We start from the raw sequence: 18,790 nt of genomic DNA on the forward strand, positions 1-18,790 counted from the left end.
AGTGTGTAAGTGTAACGGTAAATGTGTTGTTGTTGTTGTTGTTGTTGGTTGTCGATGCTCGAAAGGCATGACACTAGTTCGTGTAATTCATGTTGCAGTAGTTGGGTTTGTTGTTGGGCCGTTAACAACTGTTGATGTTGTTGTTCGTATTGTTGTTGCTGTTGTTGTTGCTGCGTTAATAATAAGCCAATATCAATGTTGTTGTTGCTGATGTTGTTGTTGATGTTGTTGTTGTTGTCGTCCGCGGCTAGAAGCAGTGCCTGAGCGTTTATGAATATGTTGTTGCCGATGTTGTTGTTGTCAATGTTGTTGTTAATATTGTTGTTGTTGTTGATGTTGTTGCTGTTGATGTTGTTGCTGTTGATGTTGATGTTGTTGCTGTTGATGTTGTTGATGTTGTTTATGATTTCATTTTTACAATTAAATAAATTTTCTAATGGCGGTTGATGATCCAGTATTAAACTTGAAAAATTCTCTTTGCCATAGATATCGAATCGATCATTTGTTTGAATCAATGAAATGTTGTTGTTGCTATGAATAATGTTGTTGTTGTTATCATGAATAATGTTGATGTTGCTGCTGTCGTAAATAATGTTGATGTTGCTGTTGTTGTTGTTGTTGCTGCTGCTGTCATAAATAATGTTGATGTTGTCGAGATTGTTGTTGATATTTCGCAAAAGGTTATTGTTGTTGTTAAAGTCGTTGTATTCTTTTAAGGCATCGCTTATAACGTCAATATTGTTGTCACTGATGATGTTGTTGTTGCTGTTGTTGATGCTGTTGTTACTGCTGCTGCTGTTGTTGTAGTTGGTTGTTGAAGCTACGATTGTACCAAAAAGCTTTTCAACGATATCATTATTAATAACATGGGTAGACATGTCCTCTTTACTTTCATTAATGTTACCGTAGCTGTTAATGTTATTGTTAATGTTACTGTTGATGTTACTGTTGATGTTGTTGTTGTTGTATTTGTAGCTGTTCTTTATATTTTTCCTAATACATTTTTTGAGACTTTTAATGCCATTCTTGCCGATACAATCCCCACTATCGTCCCCGCTCAACTCAATTATCAGCCCATCGTCGTCATCGTCGTCGTCACCACACTCATTTTCATCATCGTCGTCGTCATCATCATCAACGGCCCAAAACCCGCCATTGTTATCTTTGCTGTTGCTGTTGTTGTTGTCGAATTTTGTGAGGTATTCGTCGGATATGCCCAGTACCTGTCTGAGTTGTTGTATGTAGGTCACGGCAGCCTTCAGGGTGTCGACCTTGCTTAGCTTCTTGTTCGAACGACCTTGAGGCACGTGCTCCCTGAGTCGGTCGAAGCCCAGGTTGACCTTGAGGAATTGATTATGATAATGAGGGTGATGGTGATGGTGATGGGGAAGTGTGTTTTGGGCGATGTTAATAATTAGGGTGGTGGTTGTGGCTAGGGAGGATATGGAATTGAAATTGTAAGGTGGGAATGTTTTAAAGGTTAACGATGAAGTTGTTGTTGATGATGATGATGGTGGTAATAATAATAATAAAAAAATAATAATGATGATGATGAAGATGGTGGTGATGCTACTGATGATGATGATTGTGTTGATGATGAAGAAGAAGAAACGGTAATGATAATGATGACGTTGTCGGCGATGATGATAGTCCCACAGCGTAGTAAATTTGAAATTTTAATATATCGATTGCTTGTTGTACTGACAATATTGTTACTATTACTACACACACACGCACACACACACATACACGCACACGCATACACGCACACACACACACGCACAAACACACATACAAACCATTATGTTTTATAATAATAACAACAACAAAAACAATAATTATAATAATAATTATGAAATAATAATAATTATATTGTTATTATTATTAGAGGGCCTCACTTGTTTCACCCTGTTTCGCTCTCTTTCATTTCTCCTTGCCCCGCTGCCACCAAGCGAACCTTTGGCACCTTTCTTCTTAGCTGTGGTTATTGTTGTTGATGTTGTTGTTGATGTCTTTGATGATGATGTTGTTGTGGTTGTTGTGTTGCTGTTTGTTGTTGTTGTTGTTGTTGTTGTTGTTGTGTCGGCCGTTAATTTCATATCCATTCTTGATGTTGGTTGTTCAAGTTTTGGCAAATTATTATTGTTATTGTTGATGTTGTTGTTGTGTTTTTTTCGCTTCGGCAGTGGGCTTGTCGTTGTTGATGTCACGATGTTGTTGTTTGGCGAGAGAGCTTGTTGGAAGATATTATTGTTGTTACTGTCTACAATGTTGTTATTGATGTGATTGTTGTTGATGTGATTGTTGTTGATGTGATTGTTGCTGTTGACGATGATGTTATTGATGTTGTTGTTTTCTTTCTCTTTACATCGTTTAACAATGTTAGATTTCAATGCCGGCAAATCATTTATAATTTGCTGATTGGTTTGCTGTTGTTGCTGTTGTTGTTGTTGTTTTTCGTAGACGACAAATGCCTTAATTTTCGTGTTAATAGCCTCATCAAGGTCTCTCCTAGCATCTTGTGCACTGGTCATCTTATCAATATCTAACTAATCTCGACACTACATGAACTGATATCCAACTAATTTCGTTAATCTCAAACAAGCACCTTGTAAAATTAAGACAGCTACCTATATATATTCAACGATTGACGTCGATTTAATTGAACTGTTAAAAAAAAGAGTTAATTGGTCAATCAATTAATTAATCAATTAACTTCTCATTAAATTAAAATTACTTTCATTCATTGCAGAACAGTAACCACAACTATAATAATCACCGTTACTTCGTCATCATTACCAGGATCGCCAAGGCAGTTGTTCGATTTGGTTTGCAGTATTTAGGAACAACACACATACACTCTAAGATATATTTATATGAAAAATGACACACATACATATATATATATATATATATATATGCACGCACACACATATAAATATATATATATATATATAATAGCTATACGTATGTGTATCGTGTGTGTTTGTGTGTGTGTGTCAGTCTGTGTGACAGCACGCGATATCTTATAAAGCTATGTATGAGCTTCAGCATTTGTGTATATATTAATACATACTATATTTGGATGTGTGTTCGTATATATGCAATATGCATGCATGTATGCGCGTGTTTGTATGTATGTATATGTGTATGTTTGTATGTATGAATGTATGTATGTATGTATGTATGTTTGTATGTATGTATGTATGTATGTTTGTATATATGAATTTGTAAGCAGGAGAGCTATTGTTATATTGGCTTTGTGGTGCGCGTGCCAAAGCCATGGCGCTTTGAACACACAAAAAATAATTAACTATATGTGTATGTGTGTTTGTAGGTATGTGTGTTTGTTTGTGTGTGTATGTAAGTATGTGTGTTTTTATGTGCGTTTGTATATATGTGATTGCAAGTGTACATTCAACATATAAGATATATATATATATACCTTATTTAAAATTTGTTTGGATGTGCTTGTCTCTCTCTCTCTCTCTTTCTCTCTCTCTCTTTGTGTGTGTGTGGTGCGGTGTGTGGTATGTGTGTTGAATAGGTATGTATGTGTGTACGTTTCTGTGATTTTATTTTCTTCATCTCACACACGACAATTTATAATAAAGTCAGTTTTTTATTTTTTTATATAGGGCTAATAACTCTATTGCTAAAGATACGAGAATGTTGACGATGATTTGAATGGGACGTAATGATGATATAATGATGATTAAAAATAATGAAGGTGATAATAATAATAATAATAATAATAATAATAATAATAGAGACGACGATGACGACGACGATGTTGATGATAATTTTACAACCGACAGACCAACAGCAACACGAAAGCAAGAGCAAATTCATGCAGATAGGAGTAAAGTTTCGCGCCAGAAAACATTCAACCGTGAAAACAATGAAAGTATGTATATGTATGTATGTATGTATGTTTGCATGTATGTATGTATGTATGTATGTATGAATATATGTATGTTTGCATGTATGTATGTATGTATGTATGTATGTATGTATGTATGTATGTATGTATGTTTGCATGTATGTATGTATGAATATATGTATGTATGTTTGCATGTATGTATGTATGTACCACTACTAATTCTACAGATAATAATAACAATAATAATTTGAAATAGTAATAATAATAATAATAATTTGTTATCTTAACGCGTGGCTCGTGCGAACCTCCGAACTAGTTTCACGTTATCCAGGGACTAATAATAATAATAATAATAATAATAACAACAACAACAATAATAATAATATAATAATAATAATAATAATGTGAATAATCCTTTTATTTTCTAACTCCAAATTCCAAATATCAATAATGAAATAATTATAAAATCTTATTAATCTAAATAATAATAATAATAATAATAATAATAATAATAATAATAATAATGACATTAATTTTAATATTGCAAGACATTAAACAACAAATAGATAAAAAAAAACCCTCAATGAATAAAAGGATATAGGTAAGAATAAAATTAGAATTACAACTTTTACTAATATTAATACAACTGCCAGTCCTACCTATTACTACTTCTACTACCACTACCACAACTGTTGCTGCTGCTACTTCTACTACTGCTGCTGCTACCGCTACTACTACTACTGCTAATATTAGCGATGATAATAAAAATAATTCAATAGTTTATACGTCTAATTATTTATTATTTTTTTATTTATTAATTTTTGAAGGATGACCAAAAAAGATAAATAGCTAGACATATCAATACATACATAGCAGTCGTCAATAAATAATAATCAAATTGTTGTATGTATAATTGTGTTTGAAACTGTGGGTTCTTTAGATATTGCCGGTTCTCATAGGAAAATATTATTCTTTCATCCTCTCTCTCTTTCTCTTTTTCTCTCTCTATTTCTCTTTCTTTCTTTCTTTCTTTCTTTCTTTCTCTTTCTCTTCCACTCATATACACACGCACACACACGCACGCATACCCTCATATGTTTAGAGGAATGATCAAGCTTTGTCAAATTCAAAAAGAAAGTTTCTGTTACGTTAATAATTTAAAAAGTTAATTACAATAAAGTTGAAACTAGTATAATACGTTCAGCAATAAAATTCTAGAGTTTCATTGAATTACACAAAAAGTATGTGTGTGGTGTGTGTGTGTGCGCGCGTGTGTGTGTTAGGCTACGTGTTTGTGTGTGTACGTGCGTTTACAAGTGTGTGTGTGTGTGTGTGTGTGTTGCAACCTCTGGTTCGTGCGAAGACTGTTTGGTTTAAATTCTCAAGCCACTTGGGTTGTGACGTGACTTGACATACATTCTGTTTCATTCTTCTGTCTATATTTTTTCTTTCTTTCATTCATTCAATGCCTTTTTTTGAATGATTTTTTTCTTTTCTAATTTTTCATTCATTCTATCGTTAATTCATACATTTATTTATTTTTCCATTTATAAAACTATCTCAACCACAATTCATATATTCATTCATTCGTTCGTTCGTTCATTCACTCATTCATTCAATCAAACGTACGTATATGAATTCATACATAAATAATTCATTCATTCGTTCGTTCGTTCGTTTTTTCATTCATTCATTCACTCATTCATTCACACGAAACACTACTACATGTTTACATTTGTCATAATTTTTTGCTCATAGAAGAAATTCGCAAATCCATAGTTGTCACGCTAGCCAATGAGCTGTCACTCTTTAATAAGCAAATACTAGATTATAATGGCTTTACTACTACTGCTATTTTTACAACAACTGCTACTACATCTGCTGCTGCTTCTACTTCTACTGCTGGTGCTACTTACTATTACCACTACTGCTACAACTACTGATGCATTCATAATTGAACTAACATTTATACATTCAGCATTTTAGTAAATCCCTTGGGGAATGAACCGTCAACTGAAAATGATGGCGTTCACTGTTCATTTTGTAAAACTTCTCCAACTTTTGCCAGTTTTATTAGATTTTTTTATATATTTGCTAACTGTATTTTATACATACATATATATATATATATATATATATATATATATATATATATTTATATATATGATTGTGAGCTGTGTATATATCGAATTCTTACCTAACACTTCAATGGCATTAAAAAATTTATACTTGAATTCACTTTTAAGTTTTTTAAATGTGTTTTGCCTCAAATTTTAAATAAAAAAATTTTCAAACTACCACCTCGACACTATATTTTTATTTATTGACAATAAAATGATTGTTTTGAGATAATAATATTAATTATTATTAAATTCTAACAGACAGTGAACAAAATTTTACATTAATAAAAAATGTTCCAATACACGCCTGGCTTGGGTCATCAAAATAGAGACACTTCCTTCTTGAGGTACAGACCTGTGAGCAATGCCCGTCTGTCTTCAAATTCTGATGATGAGAGCTCCATGATGGTACTGGGGAGTCCTAACTCCGATGATGAATCAAGTCTTCAAAATAGGAGCATCAGGAGGATGGATTGGGAGGATGAGTCGACTAGCATTTCGTTTTCAACAAATTATCGCCACCAAAAATACCATACCGCTCTTCCTGGCTCGCAGTACGAATATAATTTTGTCGGTGGCCTTGAAGAGGTTTTCAATTCGCCATTTTTTAGTAAGCCTAGTACTAAAAATCATCAGCGACATTTATCAGAGGGCAGGATTAATAATATGACAGCTAATGGGACTTGGAATGTTTTCAGCCAACAACATCAACTGCAGCAGGATCCACTTGTATCATCACCATTATTTTCCAACATGTCGTCTTGGAGCATAGCCGACAGCCCCCCAACAAACAAACTCACTTTTCAACAGCAACAGAGACATTTGATGAATCTTAACAGGTTAAGTTTGAACGATTCACAGAAGCTTAGCAATCTTAATTTGGGTGAGAATGAAAATTCAAGATGGTCTTCCAAAACTAACAACACGTCCCTGTTCACTAATAATTTTTTAAATGATTTGACATCAGCATATAGTAGCCCACAACAGTCTACACTCATGAACTCAGACATGAACGCCAATGAGCAAGACCTCTTTCCAAATAATGCACACAGTTTCAAATTTTTAAACAACAAATCCAGAACATCAAATTCACATTTCAAATCATCACCACCTTCACTTAATGCTAGAAATTCATTTTCTATTTTTTCTCCTACCATTTCTAAAACAATGTTTAACACAGATGGCCCATCTGTTAACAATGCCAACACTGCTGTTACAGAGTCTACAACAATTCACTCAACCAGTGACAGCACTGATTGTAGTGTTGTTGTTATTGACAGCAAAATACAAACTGAGGATATCAATGTCTTTAAAAATAGTAATCAACAGCTACAGGTTTTAACTGAAGTGCCTAAAAATTTATTGGGCCCCCCCATTAGCAACAGCATGAAAACAATCGGTGAAAGTATAAAAAACAGGGATGTGCAAAGTGATGAAATTAGCTTAAACAGTGATGGAAATGAGGCTAATAATGTAAAGATGAGACATTTAGGTAAAATTAATAATCGTCCTGTAGCTGGCAGACCTGTAGTGAATGAGGATTTCAGTATGTACTTTGTGAGCAATCCATGCTGGCTGAAAAGTTACATTGCAAAGAGTGCGCCTATCTTGATGATGTTAATGTTATTAGGAGTCTTAGTTTTTATATTCATCGATGATACATCTGATTTTAGCCAAAAAACTGGTTTAAAATCAAACAAAGGGAATTTTTTAAAAGTAAACTTGCCATTGATTGAAGATAATTTGAGGGTGAAGCTGTATGGCCAGCACATCGCTACAGATGTCATCATCTCATCCCTAAGCGCCTTCATAACTAATGAAATAGGCGCAAATTCAAAGAAAAAAAAAACGTTATCTTTAATGTTTTTAGGATCTTCTGGTGTGGGAAAAAGTTATGCTGGATCACTAATTATGGATGGGTTCAGTAATGTGCAAGCCAAACATCTCGTCATCATTCCATTGCATTTCTCGAACTTATTCGTAAATAATAATATTAAAGATGATTATTATTATAATTATGACATTGATAATAATGATGACGTCAACAACAACAATAACGATAATAAAAATAATGAAGATAACGACGACGACGACGATAATTTTAAGAAAAGAATATACAGCATTGTGAACAACTTCAAACGAGATCATCATCATCATCGCTCCAGAGGCAGTGACGATTATGATAATAGTGATGACAACGAAGTGATGGTGATGATCTTTTTAGTAGAAGGCCTGGATGACGTCATTGGTGATGATGATGGCTACAAGAAAATCACCATGCAAATTCTCAACACCATCAAATTACTGAATAATGATAATAATGATAACAGTGTCGATAACGATGATGCTGATGATAAGAGTAAAAATGTCAATATTGATGATGGATATAGATATATCTTCATATTCACAAGTAACGAAGCTGGTTCAACCATAGACGAATTAACCTACAAATTAATCAAACATGAAAGAAAACAAAGAGCGGAAATAGCACTAGATATGATCATGGAAGACCAGGCTATCAAAAACCAATTGAAATATTCGTGGTTTTATCAGGCTTTCCATGAAAATGCGGTCGACCACATCGTGCCTTTTCTACCGCTGGAAAAATCACACGTTGGAATGTGTACAAAGCACTTGCTGGCACAGAAAAATATCACCCTAAATTACGACGACAGAGATTTGATTGAAACCCTGTTTAATGTCATTCAAACTTACCCAGATGATAGTGAAAATGAAACGGCTATTTTTAGCTTGGCTGGTTGTCGGAAAGTCCCAACTTATGTCGATCTAATTTTAGCTGGCTTTCAGTGAAATGACAAAGAATTATAAATAATATTGAAGACTCTAATGATACTACTCGGTTTTTGTAAAATGAAAAAATATACTTATGCATATTCGTGAATATTTAACATAAATTGACATAAATTATGCTTATGCCTACGTTGTTAACATTTGTGTAACTTTAATTAACGTTGTTTAACTGATTTTAATTTAATTGATTGTGACGATTACATTTGTAAACTTTATTAAAAAAAGGCACCTGCATTTGTTACATTCGTATTTTTGAGAAGAGCATTTACATAGTGCGTTTAAACAGTTGCTCAGGCGGATACATGTGCATACATCGAGTAGTCGATAGAGCTGGTTTTATTTGAAAAAGAAAAGAATGCTTGTGTCACATTTTTATTAATAAATGTCCAATCAATAAAATACAGCTTTTCATGTTATATTACGGCAGACGGAAAATGAGCAATTGTTGTTTTTCATTTCAATTCGCATAAATCGTCATTCGCATGTCTGTTTTTGGTAAATACGTTTTGGTTGATTTGTATTAGGCAACAATGGACGTACAATTAGAATAATTACCATAAAAAAGAGATAAACATGAGAATAGAAAGAGAGAAAGCAAGAGATAGGTAAAAAGAGAAAGAAAGCACTTGGAAATTACTAAGTTGAGTGTGTGATTATAACTAAAACGCAACGAGTCTGACAAATCCAGTGACAAAAAGCCATTTTTCTTCAAATTCAAAAATTTCTTTGTGTAAGCGTGCCATTTCAAAGTTTTCAGATTTCAAGTTTTCATAACCTGGAAGATGGTTTAACTTAAAAAGTAAAATCAACCAATTAATAAATCAATTATTTATTTAATTGTATACTTAATCAAAAATCATATTACCTACTAATAAATCTAATTGTTAATTAGAAATAAAGTTAAATAGAGGTAAATAAATGAACGTATGATGGGTGGATGTGACAGTAAATACTATTAAAAATACTAATCGCTACTATTACTACTAAAAATAATAATAACAGCAATAATAATCACAATAATAATCATAGTAGCGATAACGAAGGTGACGACAGTAGGGAAAATAATGATTCATAACTACCACGAAAAATAAAATAATAAGCCGACGCGCACACACACGCACACACATACAAACAAACAGATACATATATAAATAAATAAATATATATATATATATATTTGAATATCAAATCGATAAGATAAGCAGATTAATCCACGTGTATAACTCAAATAAATGACATGAAATAACAATGTTATGTCAAAAATAATGTCGTATCACTGAACATACAAATATTACTGATACACACGTACAAACATACACACACAAAATTACTTACACACACACACACACACACACACACACACAGAGAGAGAGAGAGAGAGAAAGAGAGAAAACACATACAACCAAACAAACATACCAACCAAACGAACATACATCCAAACAGCTAGAAAGACGAAAATGAATGAAGAAATTATTAAACAAATAACAACTCAATGAAATACTAAATTTAAATAAAACTGGACAAACAAAACAGATAAATGAACTAATAAGTCAAATAATGATAAATGAAATGAACCAAAATAACAACAGTATAGCACCGACAAACATTTAAATTTTTACTATAAACAATATTAATATTAACAATACACACACCACACACACACACACACACACACACACGGACACACACACACACACTTATTCTCTCTCACACACACCACACACAAATTAACACCAACATTTTAACGAAAATCATTTTTAAACATTGAGCATAGCTAAGATATTAAGGTAAATAACTTCAAAAATTTTAAATAATCAAAATGGTTATAAAAAGTAAAAGTAAGGATCTTGTAACGTATATGTATATATCCAAGGACCAAAAAAGATATATATGTATATATTTATTTATTTATTTATGCACATAAACACGAAAAATAATCAAACTACAGATAAGTAAAGGTTGGTAACTAAAACATGTAGACGATGATAAACAAAGATCCTGAAACAGCAACAACAACAGGAACAGGAAGAATGAGATGACGGTGACGTCATTGAACTTGGAAAAGATCCTTGTAGTCCGGTTTGCTAGGGTCCGCCTGGCCGCAGGCATTAATTAGGAATTCGTTACCTTTCATTGAAATAGGCTCAGTCTGAAATATTTTTTTGAGTTGCAAATGAATTTTTTCAAAATCATCTCTAAAAAATGAATATGTAAATTCACAATGAATTAAATGTAATGGATAATTTTATTATAAATCAATTTAAAAAAATGAAAAAAAACATTGATGGAGCGATAGGAGAAAAAAAACCTTGTGATACTGTACAAAGTCATAGAGTGTATCATGTAGCTTCGAGTTGGCACCGAAGAATCTGTAAGGGGATGAGAGTGAAGTTGGCTGCGAACTCAGTGGGGAGGCGTCAAGTAGAAAATGTTTGCACTTCTCTTGGCATTTGTAAGAAACCGTATAGCCCCATATCTTGTCACTCACTCTTATCAAGAATGATCCTGGTTTCTGATTGGATAGCAGCCCTTCTGACTCCTCCCTCGTTATCATTCCTTGATTTTTATTGGTCAGCATTATAGGTATTTCAAAATGAACATGAATGAATTATCATTAAGTAATAAGTACTGATACTTCAAGCAGAAATATTAATGATATAACATTATGCAATAGAACAAACACCACAATTAAACATTCACCCAAGCACCAAATAAATATTTACATTAACCATGAGTGGTGAATTATGAATGGTGAGGGAGGGTGAATTATGAATGGTGAATTATAAAAGGTGAATTAAGAAGAAGTAATTATGAAAAATGAATAGATTAAAAAAGGCTCCAACCGTGGAACCATTCAGCAATTTGATTGGTGTTAGGCATCATTCCAGCACCTCTTGGTGCCTCAATCTTTTGAAACCATTCAACAACGGCAGACCTACTGTCTGGCTTTGTCAGGGTGTTTCTCTTCCAATAGCTAAACAACCAACAACAATAATAATTTCTATAAAACATTGATAAAAATTTGAAAAATAACAAGCAAGAATCAAATAATTTTGTACAATTTTGGAACGACTTTTATTGAATTATTGATCAAAATTTTTAAAAATTAAATGTCTGAAATGGCTGTGTGGTATGCGTTATGTATGCATGTGCGTATGTATATGTATACATGTTTAAGAATGTGTGTATTTGTATGTGTGTGTGTGTGTGTGTGTGTGCGTGTGTATGTGTACCAGATGTACCTGTTAGCTATTGGAGCACTGAGTGGTGCTTTTACCAATCCATCCACCAATGATGTTGATGATGTGGCAGGCGTAGAGCAAGAGCAAGACTCAACAACTTCGCTTTCGCTCCTACCCAGCTGTCGAACTTTCTCCAGTAAAAGTTTCTTCTCTTCATCAAATTTTTTTATCTGCTCCTCTGAAAAAAAAAAATTCAAAAATTATTTAAAATTAATAAATATACTACATAATCAACTGTAAAGCTATTTAAAAAGGATAGTTTAAAGAGAGAGTAATAAAAAACTAGTATAGAAAAGACTAAGCAAGACATGCAAGAGATGACGAATGACCTTGTAGCTTCCAGTTGGATTCTATACTTTTTATCTCTTCCTCATCCTGATCATTTGTTTTGTTTTCAACGGGGACGGTGTTCGTTGGCAGTTTGTTGGAATCAGCAGTATTGACGTTATCAAGAATCGTTGTTGTCATGGTTGGTTGCGGAGATTTGCCCGATGGTATCGATATGACATTCCCACCTTTTGTCATGTAAGTCACTGAATTGTTGGTCTACAAATTTTTTTAAAAAACAATTAAATTTTTGAAATTTGAAATCTCCTCAAAGATTAACTATAGGAAAATTATAGTGAATTCAGGAATTATGAACATACAATTAAATTACGTACTTTTGTAGTGGTGATATTTTTTGGCATGATGGAAGGCTTCCTGCTAGAAGATATAGTATCATTGGCACTGGCAACTGAGCTTGCAGTAGTGGTAACAGATGGAGATACTGCAGGGGCTATTGAAGTGGACTTCAAAGAGAATGACCTAAAACTGTTGACACTGTCAATGTTGCTTTTTTCAGATTTCAGAGAACTTGATCTGCTTTTTGAGCTTTCTAGGTCATTTTCTTCCCCAATATAAGCCACTATTGGTTTGTCAGTGCGAGAATCCATGTAAAACTTTACTTTTAAATTGCCTTGAAGGTTGACAAATATAATTATATCAACAGAGAAATTATATTTATTTGTGATTATAACTTACTTTTAATTAACAAATGTTTCTAATCAGAATTAGTATTGAAGTGATAAAGTGATAATTAATATTGTTGTTGTTTATGAAATGAGAATGGCAGATTGACAGTGAAAATTTAATACTTTAAATTAAAAACAACCTTTAGGCTTTCTAGATTTCCGCGTAAAGTTGAATGGAATTTTTATTGCCTTGTCCCCAATCTCTCTTTCTCTTTCTTTCCATCTCCTGATTTGTTCCTGATTCGGAAAAAAATGAAAATAAATTGCATTAAAATTTTTTTAATGACTGAACTTTTGCGCATGAGTAAAATTAAGCCAAACGCATACCTCCCTCATTTTGTAGAAGAGTAACTGCTTCTGTTCCTCGTCCAGTTCGGCCAGCAACTCCGGCTCGATGTACATCAGTTCCAAAATTCGTTTAAGCATTTTTTAAAACTATATTTTTAAATTTTAAAAATTAAAAAAAATAAATTCTATATAATTAAAAATAATATTTAGGCAAAAATAATTACGATGTCGATTTTATATCAAACATTTTTCCAAATGTTTACGACGGACACTAAAAGCGTCCATGTTGTTTTTCAAAAAAATACAGGTAAGGTTTAGCTGATCCTTATCAAGTTTGACAAAAGGTTCCAAAATGAAAAACCCTACAAAAAGTTACTGAAATTAAACTATAAAAGTTAGGCGCTAGGTGATGAACCATTCACACATTTTTATTCAAATTTATATTTATTAGTAAAATATTTCATGTATTATTTCGAGTTATTTGATGCGGCATCATCACCTTCATTGTTATCATACTCTATTTTAACATCATTATCATCATCTTCTTCTTTTTCTTCATCATCACCATCTTCATCATTATCATCATCATCGTCATCATCATCGTCATCGTCATCATCATCGTCACATCGTCAACAACAACAACAACATAAGCGATCATTATTAATATTATCATCACCACCATCATTATCATTAGCATCCTTATCCTTTTTCCCATCACGTCATCATCATCATCATCATCATCATCGTCTTCATCATCTTCATCTTGTTTTCAAGGTTACTTACCATAGACTAGCATGTCTATGAAGTTTAATTTATTGAACCACACAATGAATAATGTAAACTATCAAACAATTAAGATACATGATTTGTGTATGTAAAACAATAAATTTTTTTGAGAGATTGCAGATTGTATTTAACCCCCACACAGATCCTCTTTAACTCTTTAAAAAGTGGAGTATTTTCATGTTACTCCAAACTAACAAACAGTTGAGTAGAAGCTGCCAGGTTCAAAAGCAAGTTCAATCTCAACCAAACAATAACACATACAACAAATTGCACTTATGAATGATGCAAATTATTATTATTAATTATTTTTTTTATTATTTTTATTATTATCATTATTATTTATTTATTATTATTATCAAATTATTAATCAATTATTGATTAATTATTTATCAATTATTTGTATTATTTTATTACCGTGGCCTTATTGCGCATGAATAAATATGTGAATTAATGACTTAATGAAACAAAAGATGAATGAATGATGGAATGAACGAAAAAACGAGCGAGCGAACGAATAAATGAATGAATGAACAAAGAAATAAACGAATGAACGAATGAAGAAATGAACGAATGAACGAATAAATGAACTAATGATTGACAGATAGGTCATAATTGTGCATAACACGTGAAAAGCCATAGCAGCAGTAATAGCTCTGATCAGAGAAGTATGACAATGGTCAAACAATAGATTAGCTGGGTCTTCGTTGATTATCATTATTATTATTATTTGTAGTTGTTATTATTATTATTATTATTATTATTATTATTATTATTATTACAACAAGCCACAACTTGCATACCATTACATTCATAACTTAATAATAATAATAATTAAATGTCTAGTTATGAATGTATGCGTGCAGTTATTCAAAATTTAGCTGACTAAATTTCTGGTTATAATAATAATAATAATAATAATATAAATTATAGTTATTATTGTTGTTGCTATTTTTGTTCTGCTATTATTGTTTTTATTTATTTATTATTTTATTCTTAATTATTTATAATATAATATAATATAACGGATCTCTGTGGCCAAAGATTGGAATGCTGCGACTGATACGGTTTCACATGGTACAAATAATAACAATAATAATAATAATGATAATAATAATAACCTGCTTTAATTATATTATTATTATTATTAACATTTATCGTTTGGTAAGGGATTATGATAGCAATGATAATATAGCTAACACTATATATAATTATATGTGTCATCTTACGTGTGTGTACTCTCTCTCTCTCTCTCTCTCTCTCTCTATTTCTCTTTTTTTTCTCTTTTTTTTCTTTTCCTCTCTTTTTCTCTCTCTCTCTCTTTCTCTCAATCTCTCTTTTTCAAATTGTTACAAATTATTTATAGCACATTAATTCCGTACTAAAGTACTAGACTGTGATAGAATGGAAGAAGTGATGGCGACATGTGAAAGAACGAAGAGAGAGAGAGAGAGAGAAAGAGAGAAAGAAAAAGAGAGAGAGAAACAGACAGAAGGACACAAAATATAGATAGAAAGAGAGAAGGAGAAGAAGTTGTAGAAAAGAAAAAGCAAGAGTAAAATTAGAACGATTGAATGAGAGATAGAGAAAAAGAGGGAAAAAGAGAAAGACAAAGAAAAAGAAGAGAGAGAGAAAAAGAGAAAAAGAGAGAAAGAGAGAGGGAGAGAGTGTGAGAGGAAGAAAGCGATTCTTCATTGCAGTAAAATAGTGAGATTATTGACTATCTTCTTAGATATTTCAAATACATGTCAGACAGACTAACTTATTATAAACGTTATTATTATTATCATTATTATCATAATTCGTATTATTATTATTCATATTATTGATATTTTTATTATTATTTTATTTATTATTATAATTAATTACAAAATTTTCTGATTTAGTCTGACGATATACGATCGCTATATCACAGGAAGAGCTGACCAGAGCATATAATTACCATTATAATTTTAACGAGTCTAATTAGCACTGTTATAACATTACACACAAACACACACACGTCTACACAAACACACACATACACACACACACACACCTACACGTATACAAACACACAAACAAATACTCGCAAAAATATATGACGGATGTCAAAACCATTGCTCAATATCGTCTTTATGCACGGGTAAGTTATTTGGTCGAAGTTTTGTATACATATATATTTATCATAATAATTATTCCTTTATTTAAATTATTATTTTTTTATATTACGTATATTAATAATTATTTTCATATTATATTATAGTATAATAATATATATTGTAGTATATATATATATATATATATATATATATTAATCGTCATTTTATTAAATAATAAATTTAAAATAGGTCATTATCATAAGTTGTATGTTCATTTCAAGTTATTATACAAACATACATACAAACACATAAACATACATGCACGCATATACATAAAAACATACATGCAAACATACAAACAAACATACATACAAACATGCAAACATACATACATACAAACATACATACACACACACAAACATACATGCATACATACAAACAAGCATACTTATTTATTTACTTACACGCAACTGAAATTTGTCTCATCTTTCTACCGTGCTGTGTTGGAACCATAACATAACATTACAATGCTTTACAATTACATTAATCCATTTGTAAGTCTTTGTTAAATAATACCTGCTAATACATGGTTGTATGTTTGTATGCATGTATGTACGTATGTATTAATGAATGTATGTACGTATGTATGTGAAATTCAATGTATGTGTGTATGCATGTATGTATGTTTATGTGTGTGTGTCTTTGTGATTGTATGTGTATGTGCGCGCGTTCTATTGGAATGAGAATGTCGATATAAAATATTTCTACCAAAGTTTCGTGTTCAATAAGCCATAAAACTCATTGTTATATATATATATATATATATATATATGTGTGTGTGTGTGTGTGTGTGTGTGTGTGTGTGTGTGTGTGTGTGTGTGTGGTGTTTGTGTGTGTGTGTGTACATACATTCATATATAAATATATATAGATAAAACATATTTACATATAAACGTATTGAGATACATGTAAAATTTTTGAAAAACTCGCCCTGCCATAGGAAGCATAGTGATGTTGTGTGAATTTCGTCGAAGCAACAACAGCAGCAAACAACAAACGAATCGAACACACATACAAACGATCAAACATAAAACAACAAACATATAAACAAACATACAAAATATAAACATACAAACAAACAGATAACAACAGAATATACTACGACTTCAAATCGAAGACTCATCTATAGCAACAACAACTTCAGAACTGGCAATGATAACATTAACATCATTATAACATCAACATTGTGACGTCATTATAACATCATCATCATTATGACATTGCAGGTAGATGACATCAACATAAATTACATTAAAAATTATATTTCATTATATCGAGGATATTGAACGAAGATGACAGCCGCAACAACAAAAACGTTGTAAACACCTGCAACAACATTAAAAACAACAACATTACTTACTGCTACTACAACTACAACAACATCACTTACAACTACTACTACTAGTACTACTACTACCACTTTTTCTATTACTACTACTACTACTACTACTACTACTACTACTACTACTACTGCTACCACTACTACTCTTTCTACTAATACTACCGCTGCTACGACTTCTATCACTACTACTACCAATGTTTTACAGGCTTCACATTAAAACTCATTTCAGCCCCATCAGTAGTGTTAACAACAGGATTAATGTTATAGCCTCAACAAAATCCCCACAATCTCAAAACAAAAGTAGTAGCAGTAGTAGCGACTGCAGCAGCGACAGCAGCAGCGACTGCAACAGCAGTCATTATAAATTACAATAATATTATAAATTCAGCGTATAGAAAGCAGATTAACTCGACAAGATATGAAATCGAAACTACAATCTACCTCAATAATCAGATGCCTGTGGCTAGTAATTTCATCTTCAACAATTGTCAACTCAGGTTTTTTAGCTATTTAAATTAACTTTTTTAAAATTATTTTTATAATAATTAGAAATAATTTATTATGAATAATGAAATATGGAGAGTCAATTGAATAATTATTATTATGATTGTTGCTGTTTTGGTTGTTAATTTTGCTGAAATTTCTAACTGTCGTTGGTTTTTTTTTAATTTCAAAGTTTTTGAAAGTTACAAAGCAAATATTTTTCCCACCAGATTTGATCCCAATAATAGGAAGCCGGAATTCCCCAGATAGCACAGCTGATCCGGATCACGTGACCTCCCTGGCCTATGATAACGATGAGTCTAGTTTCGCTTTCGTCTCGATCGATTCTGAGAGTAGTGTCGCCTGGTTTCAGTTTGATCTCGGCGCTATTTACATAATTGACGAGGTGGAAGTTGTCAACGCTCCTGGAGACGGTAGGGATTGGTCGGTTGGTTGGTTGGTTGGTTGGTTGATTGGTTGATTGGTTGATTGGTTGGTTGGTTGGCTGGTTGGCTGATTGGTTGATTGATTGGTTGGTTGATTGATTTGTTTAGTGTAAATGTTAATTCGATAAAGTACCAAATGCTGTACATCAATGTTTTTGTAGAATTTTCAATTAAAAACAAAAACACTATCATTATAAAATAGATCTTTAAAATCACAATGCAATCATCATAATTGTCG

The 18,790-nt window shown here is 32.0% G+C and overlaps 5 protein-coding genes across 5 annotated transcripts in view; 2 read left to right on the forward strand and 3 right to left on the reverse strand.

Moving 5' to 3' along the window:
• Positions 1–1,208: 1,208 nt before the first annotated feature.
• Positions 1,209–1,934, reverse strand: HELRODRAFT_148299 (hypothetical protein; the record flags this gene model as incomplete). The annotated part of the gene is made up of 2 exons (XM_009025194.1): positions 1,209–1,340; positions 1,899–1,934. Coding segments are annotated over 2 exons (168 nt in total), but the record flags the coding sequence as incomplete, so codon positions are not given.
• Positions 1,935–6,294: 4,360 nt separating this feature from the next.
• On the forward strand, positions 6,295–8,814 carry HELRODRAFT_176967 (hypothetical protein; the record flags this gene model as incomplete). Its single annotated transcript, XM_009025195.1, has 1 exon — positions 6,295–8,814. The coding sequence occupies one exon, from the start codon at positions 6,295–6,297 to the stop codon at positions 8,812–8,814; it is 2,520 nt and encodes an 839-aa protein (XP_009023443.1).
• A 2,047-nt stretch (positions 8,815–10,861) lies between these two features.
• On the reverse strand, positions 10,862–11,826 carry HELRODRAFT_84435 (hypothetical protein; the record flags this gene model as incomplete). The annotated part of the gene is made up of 3 exons (XM_009025072.1): positions 10,862–10,963; positions 11,123–11,370; positions 11,658–11,826. The coding sequence occupies 3 exons, from the start codon at positions 11,824–11,826 to the stop codon at positions 10,862–10,864; spliced, it is 519 nt and encodes a 172-aa protein (XP_009023320.1).
• A 1,372-nt stretch (positions 11,827–13,198) lies between these two features.
• On the reverse strand, positions 13,199–13,495 carry HELRODRAFT_84632 (hypothetical protein; the record flags this gene model as incomplete). The annotated part of the gene is made up of 2 exons (XM_009025098.1): positions 13,199–13,306; positions 13,397–13,495. 2 exons carry the CDS (start codon positions 13,493–13,495, stop codon positions 13,199–13,201), a joined length of 207 nt encoding a protein of 68 aa, XP_009023346.1.
• Positions 13,496–18,041: 4,546 nt separating this feature from the next.
• Positions 18,042–18,790, forward strand: part of HELRODRAFT_176969 (hypothetical protein) — a gene marked incomplete at both ends in the record, with an annotated part of 5,936 nt that continues 5,187 nt past the window's right edge. Inside the window, 2 exons of the mRNA XM_009025196.1 lie at positions 18,042–18,120; positions 18,337–18,512. Coding sequence (XP_009023444.1) covers positions 18,042–18,120; positions 18,337–18,512 — 255 coding nt within the window. The remainder of the gene's footprint in view (positions 18,121–18,336; positions 18,513–18,790) is intronic.

Source organism: Helobdella robusta (genome assembly GCF_000326865.2).
Source record: "Helobdella robusta unplaced genomic scaffold HELROscaffold_40, whole genome shotgun sequence".
NCBI classification, from domain to species: Eukaryota; Metazoa; Annelida; class Clitellata; order Rhynchobdellida; family Glossiphoniidae; genus Helobdella; species Helobdella robusta.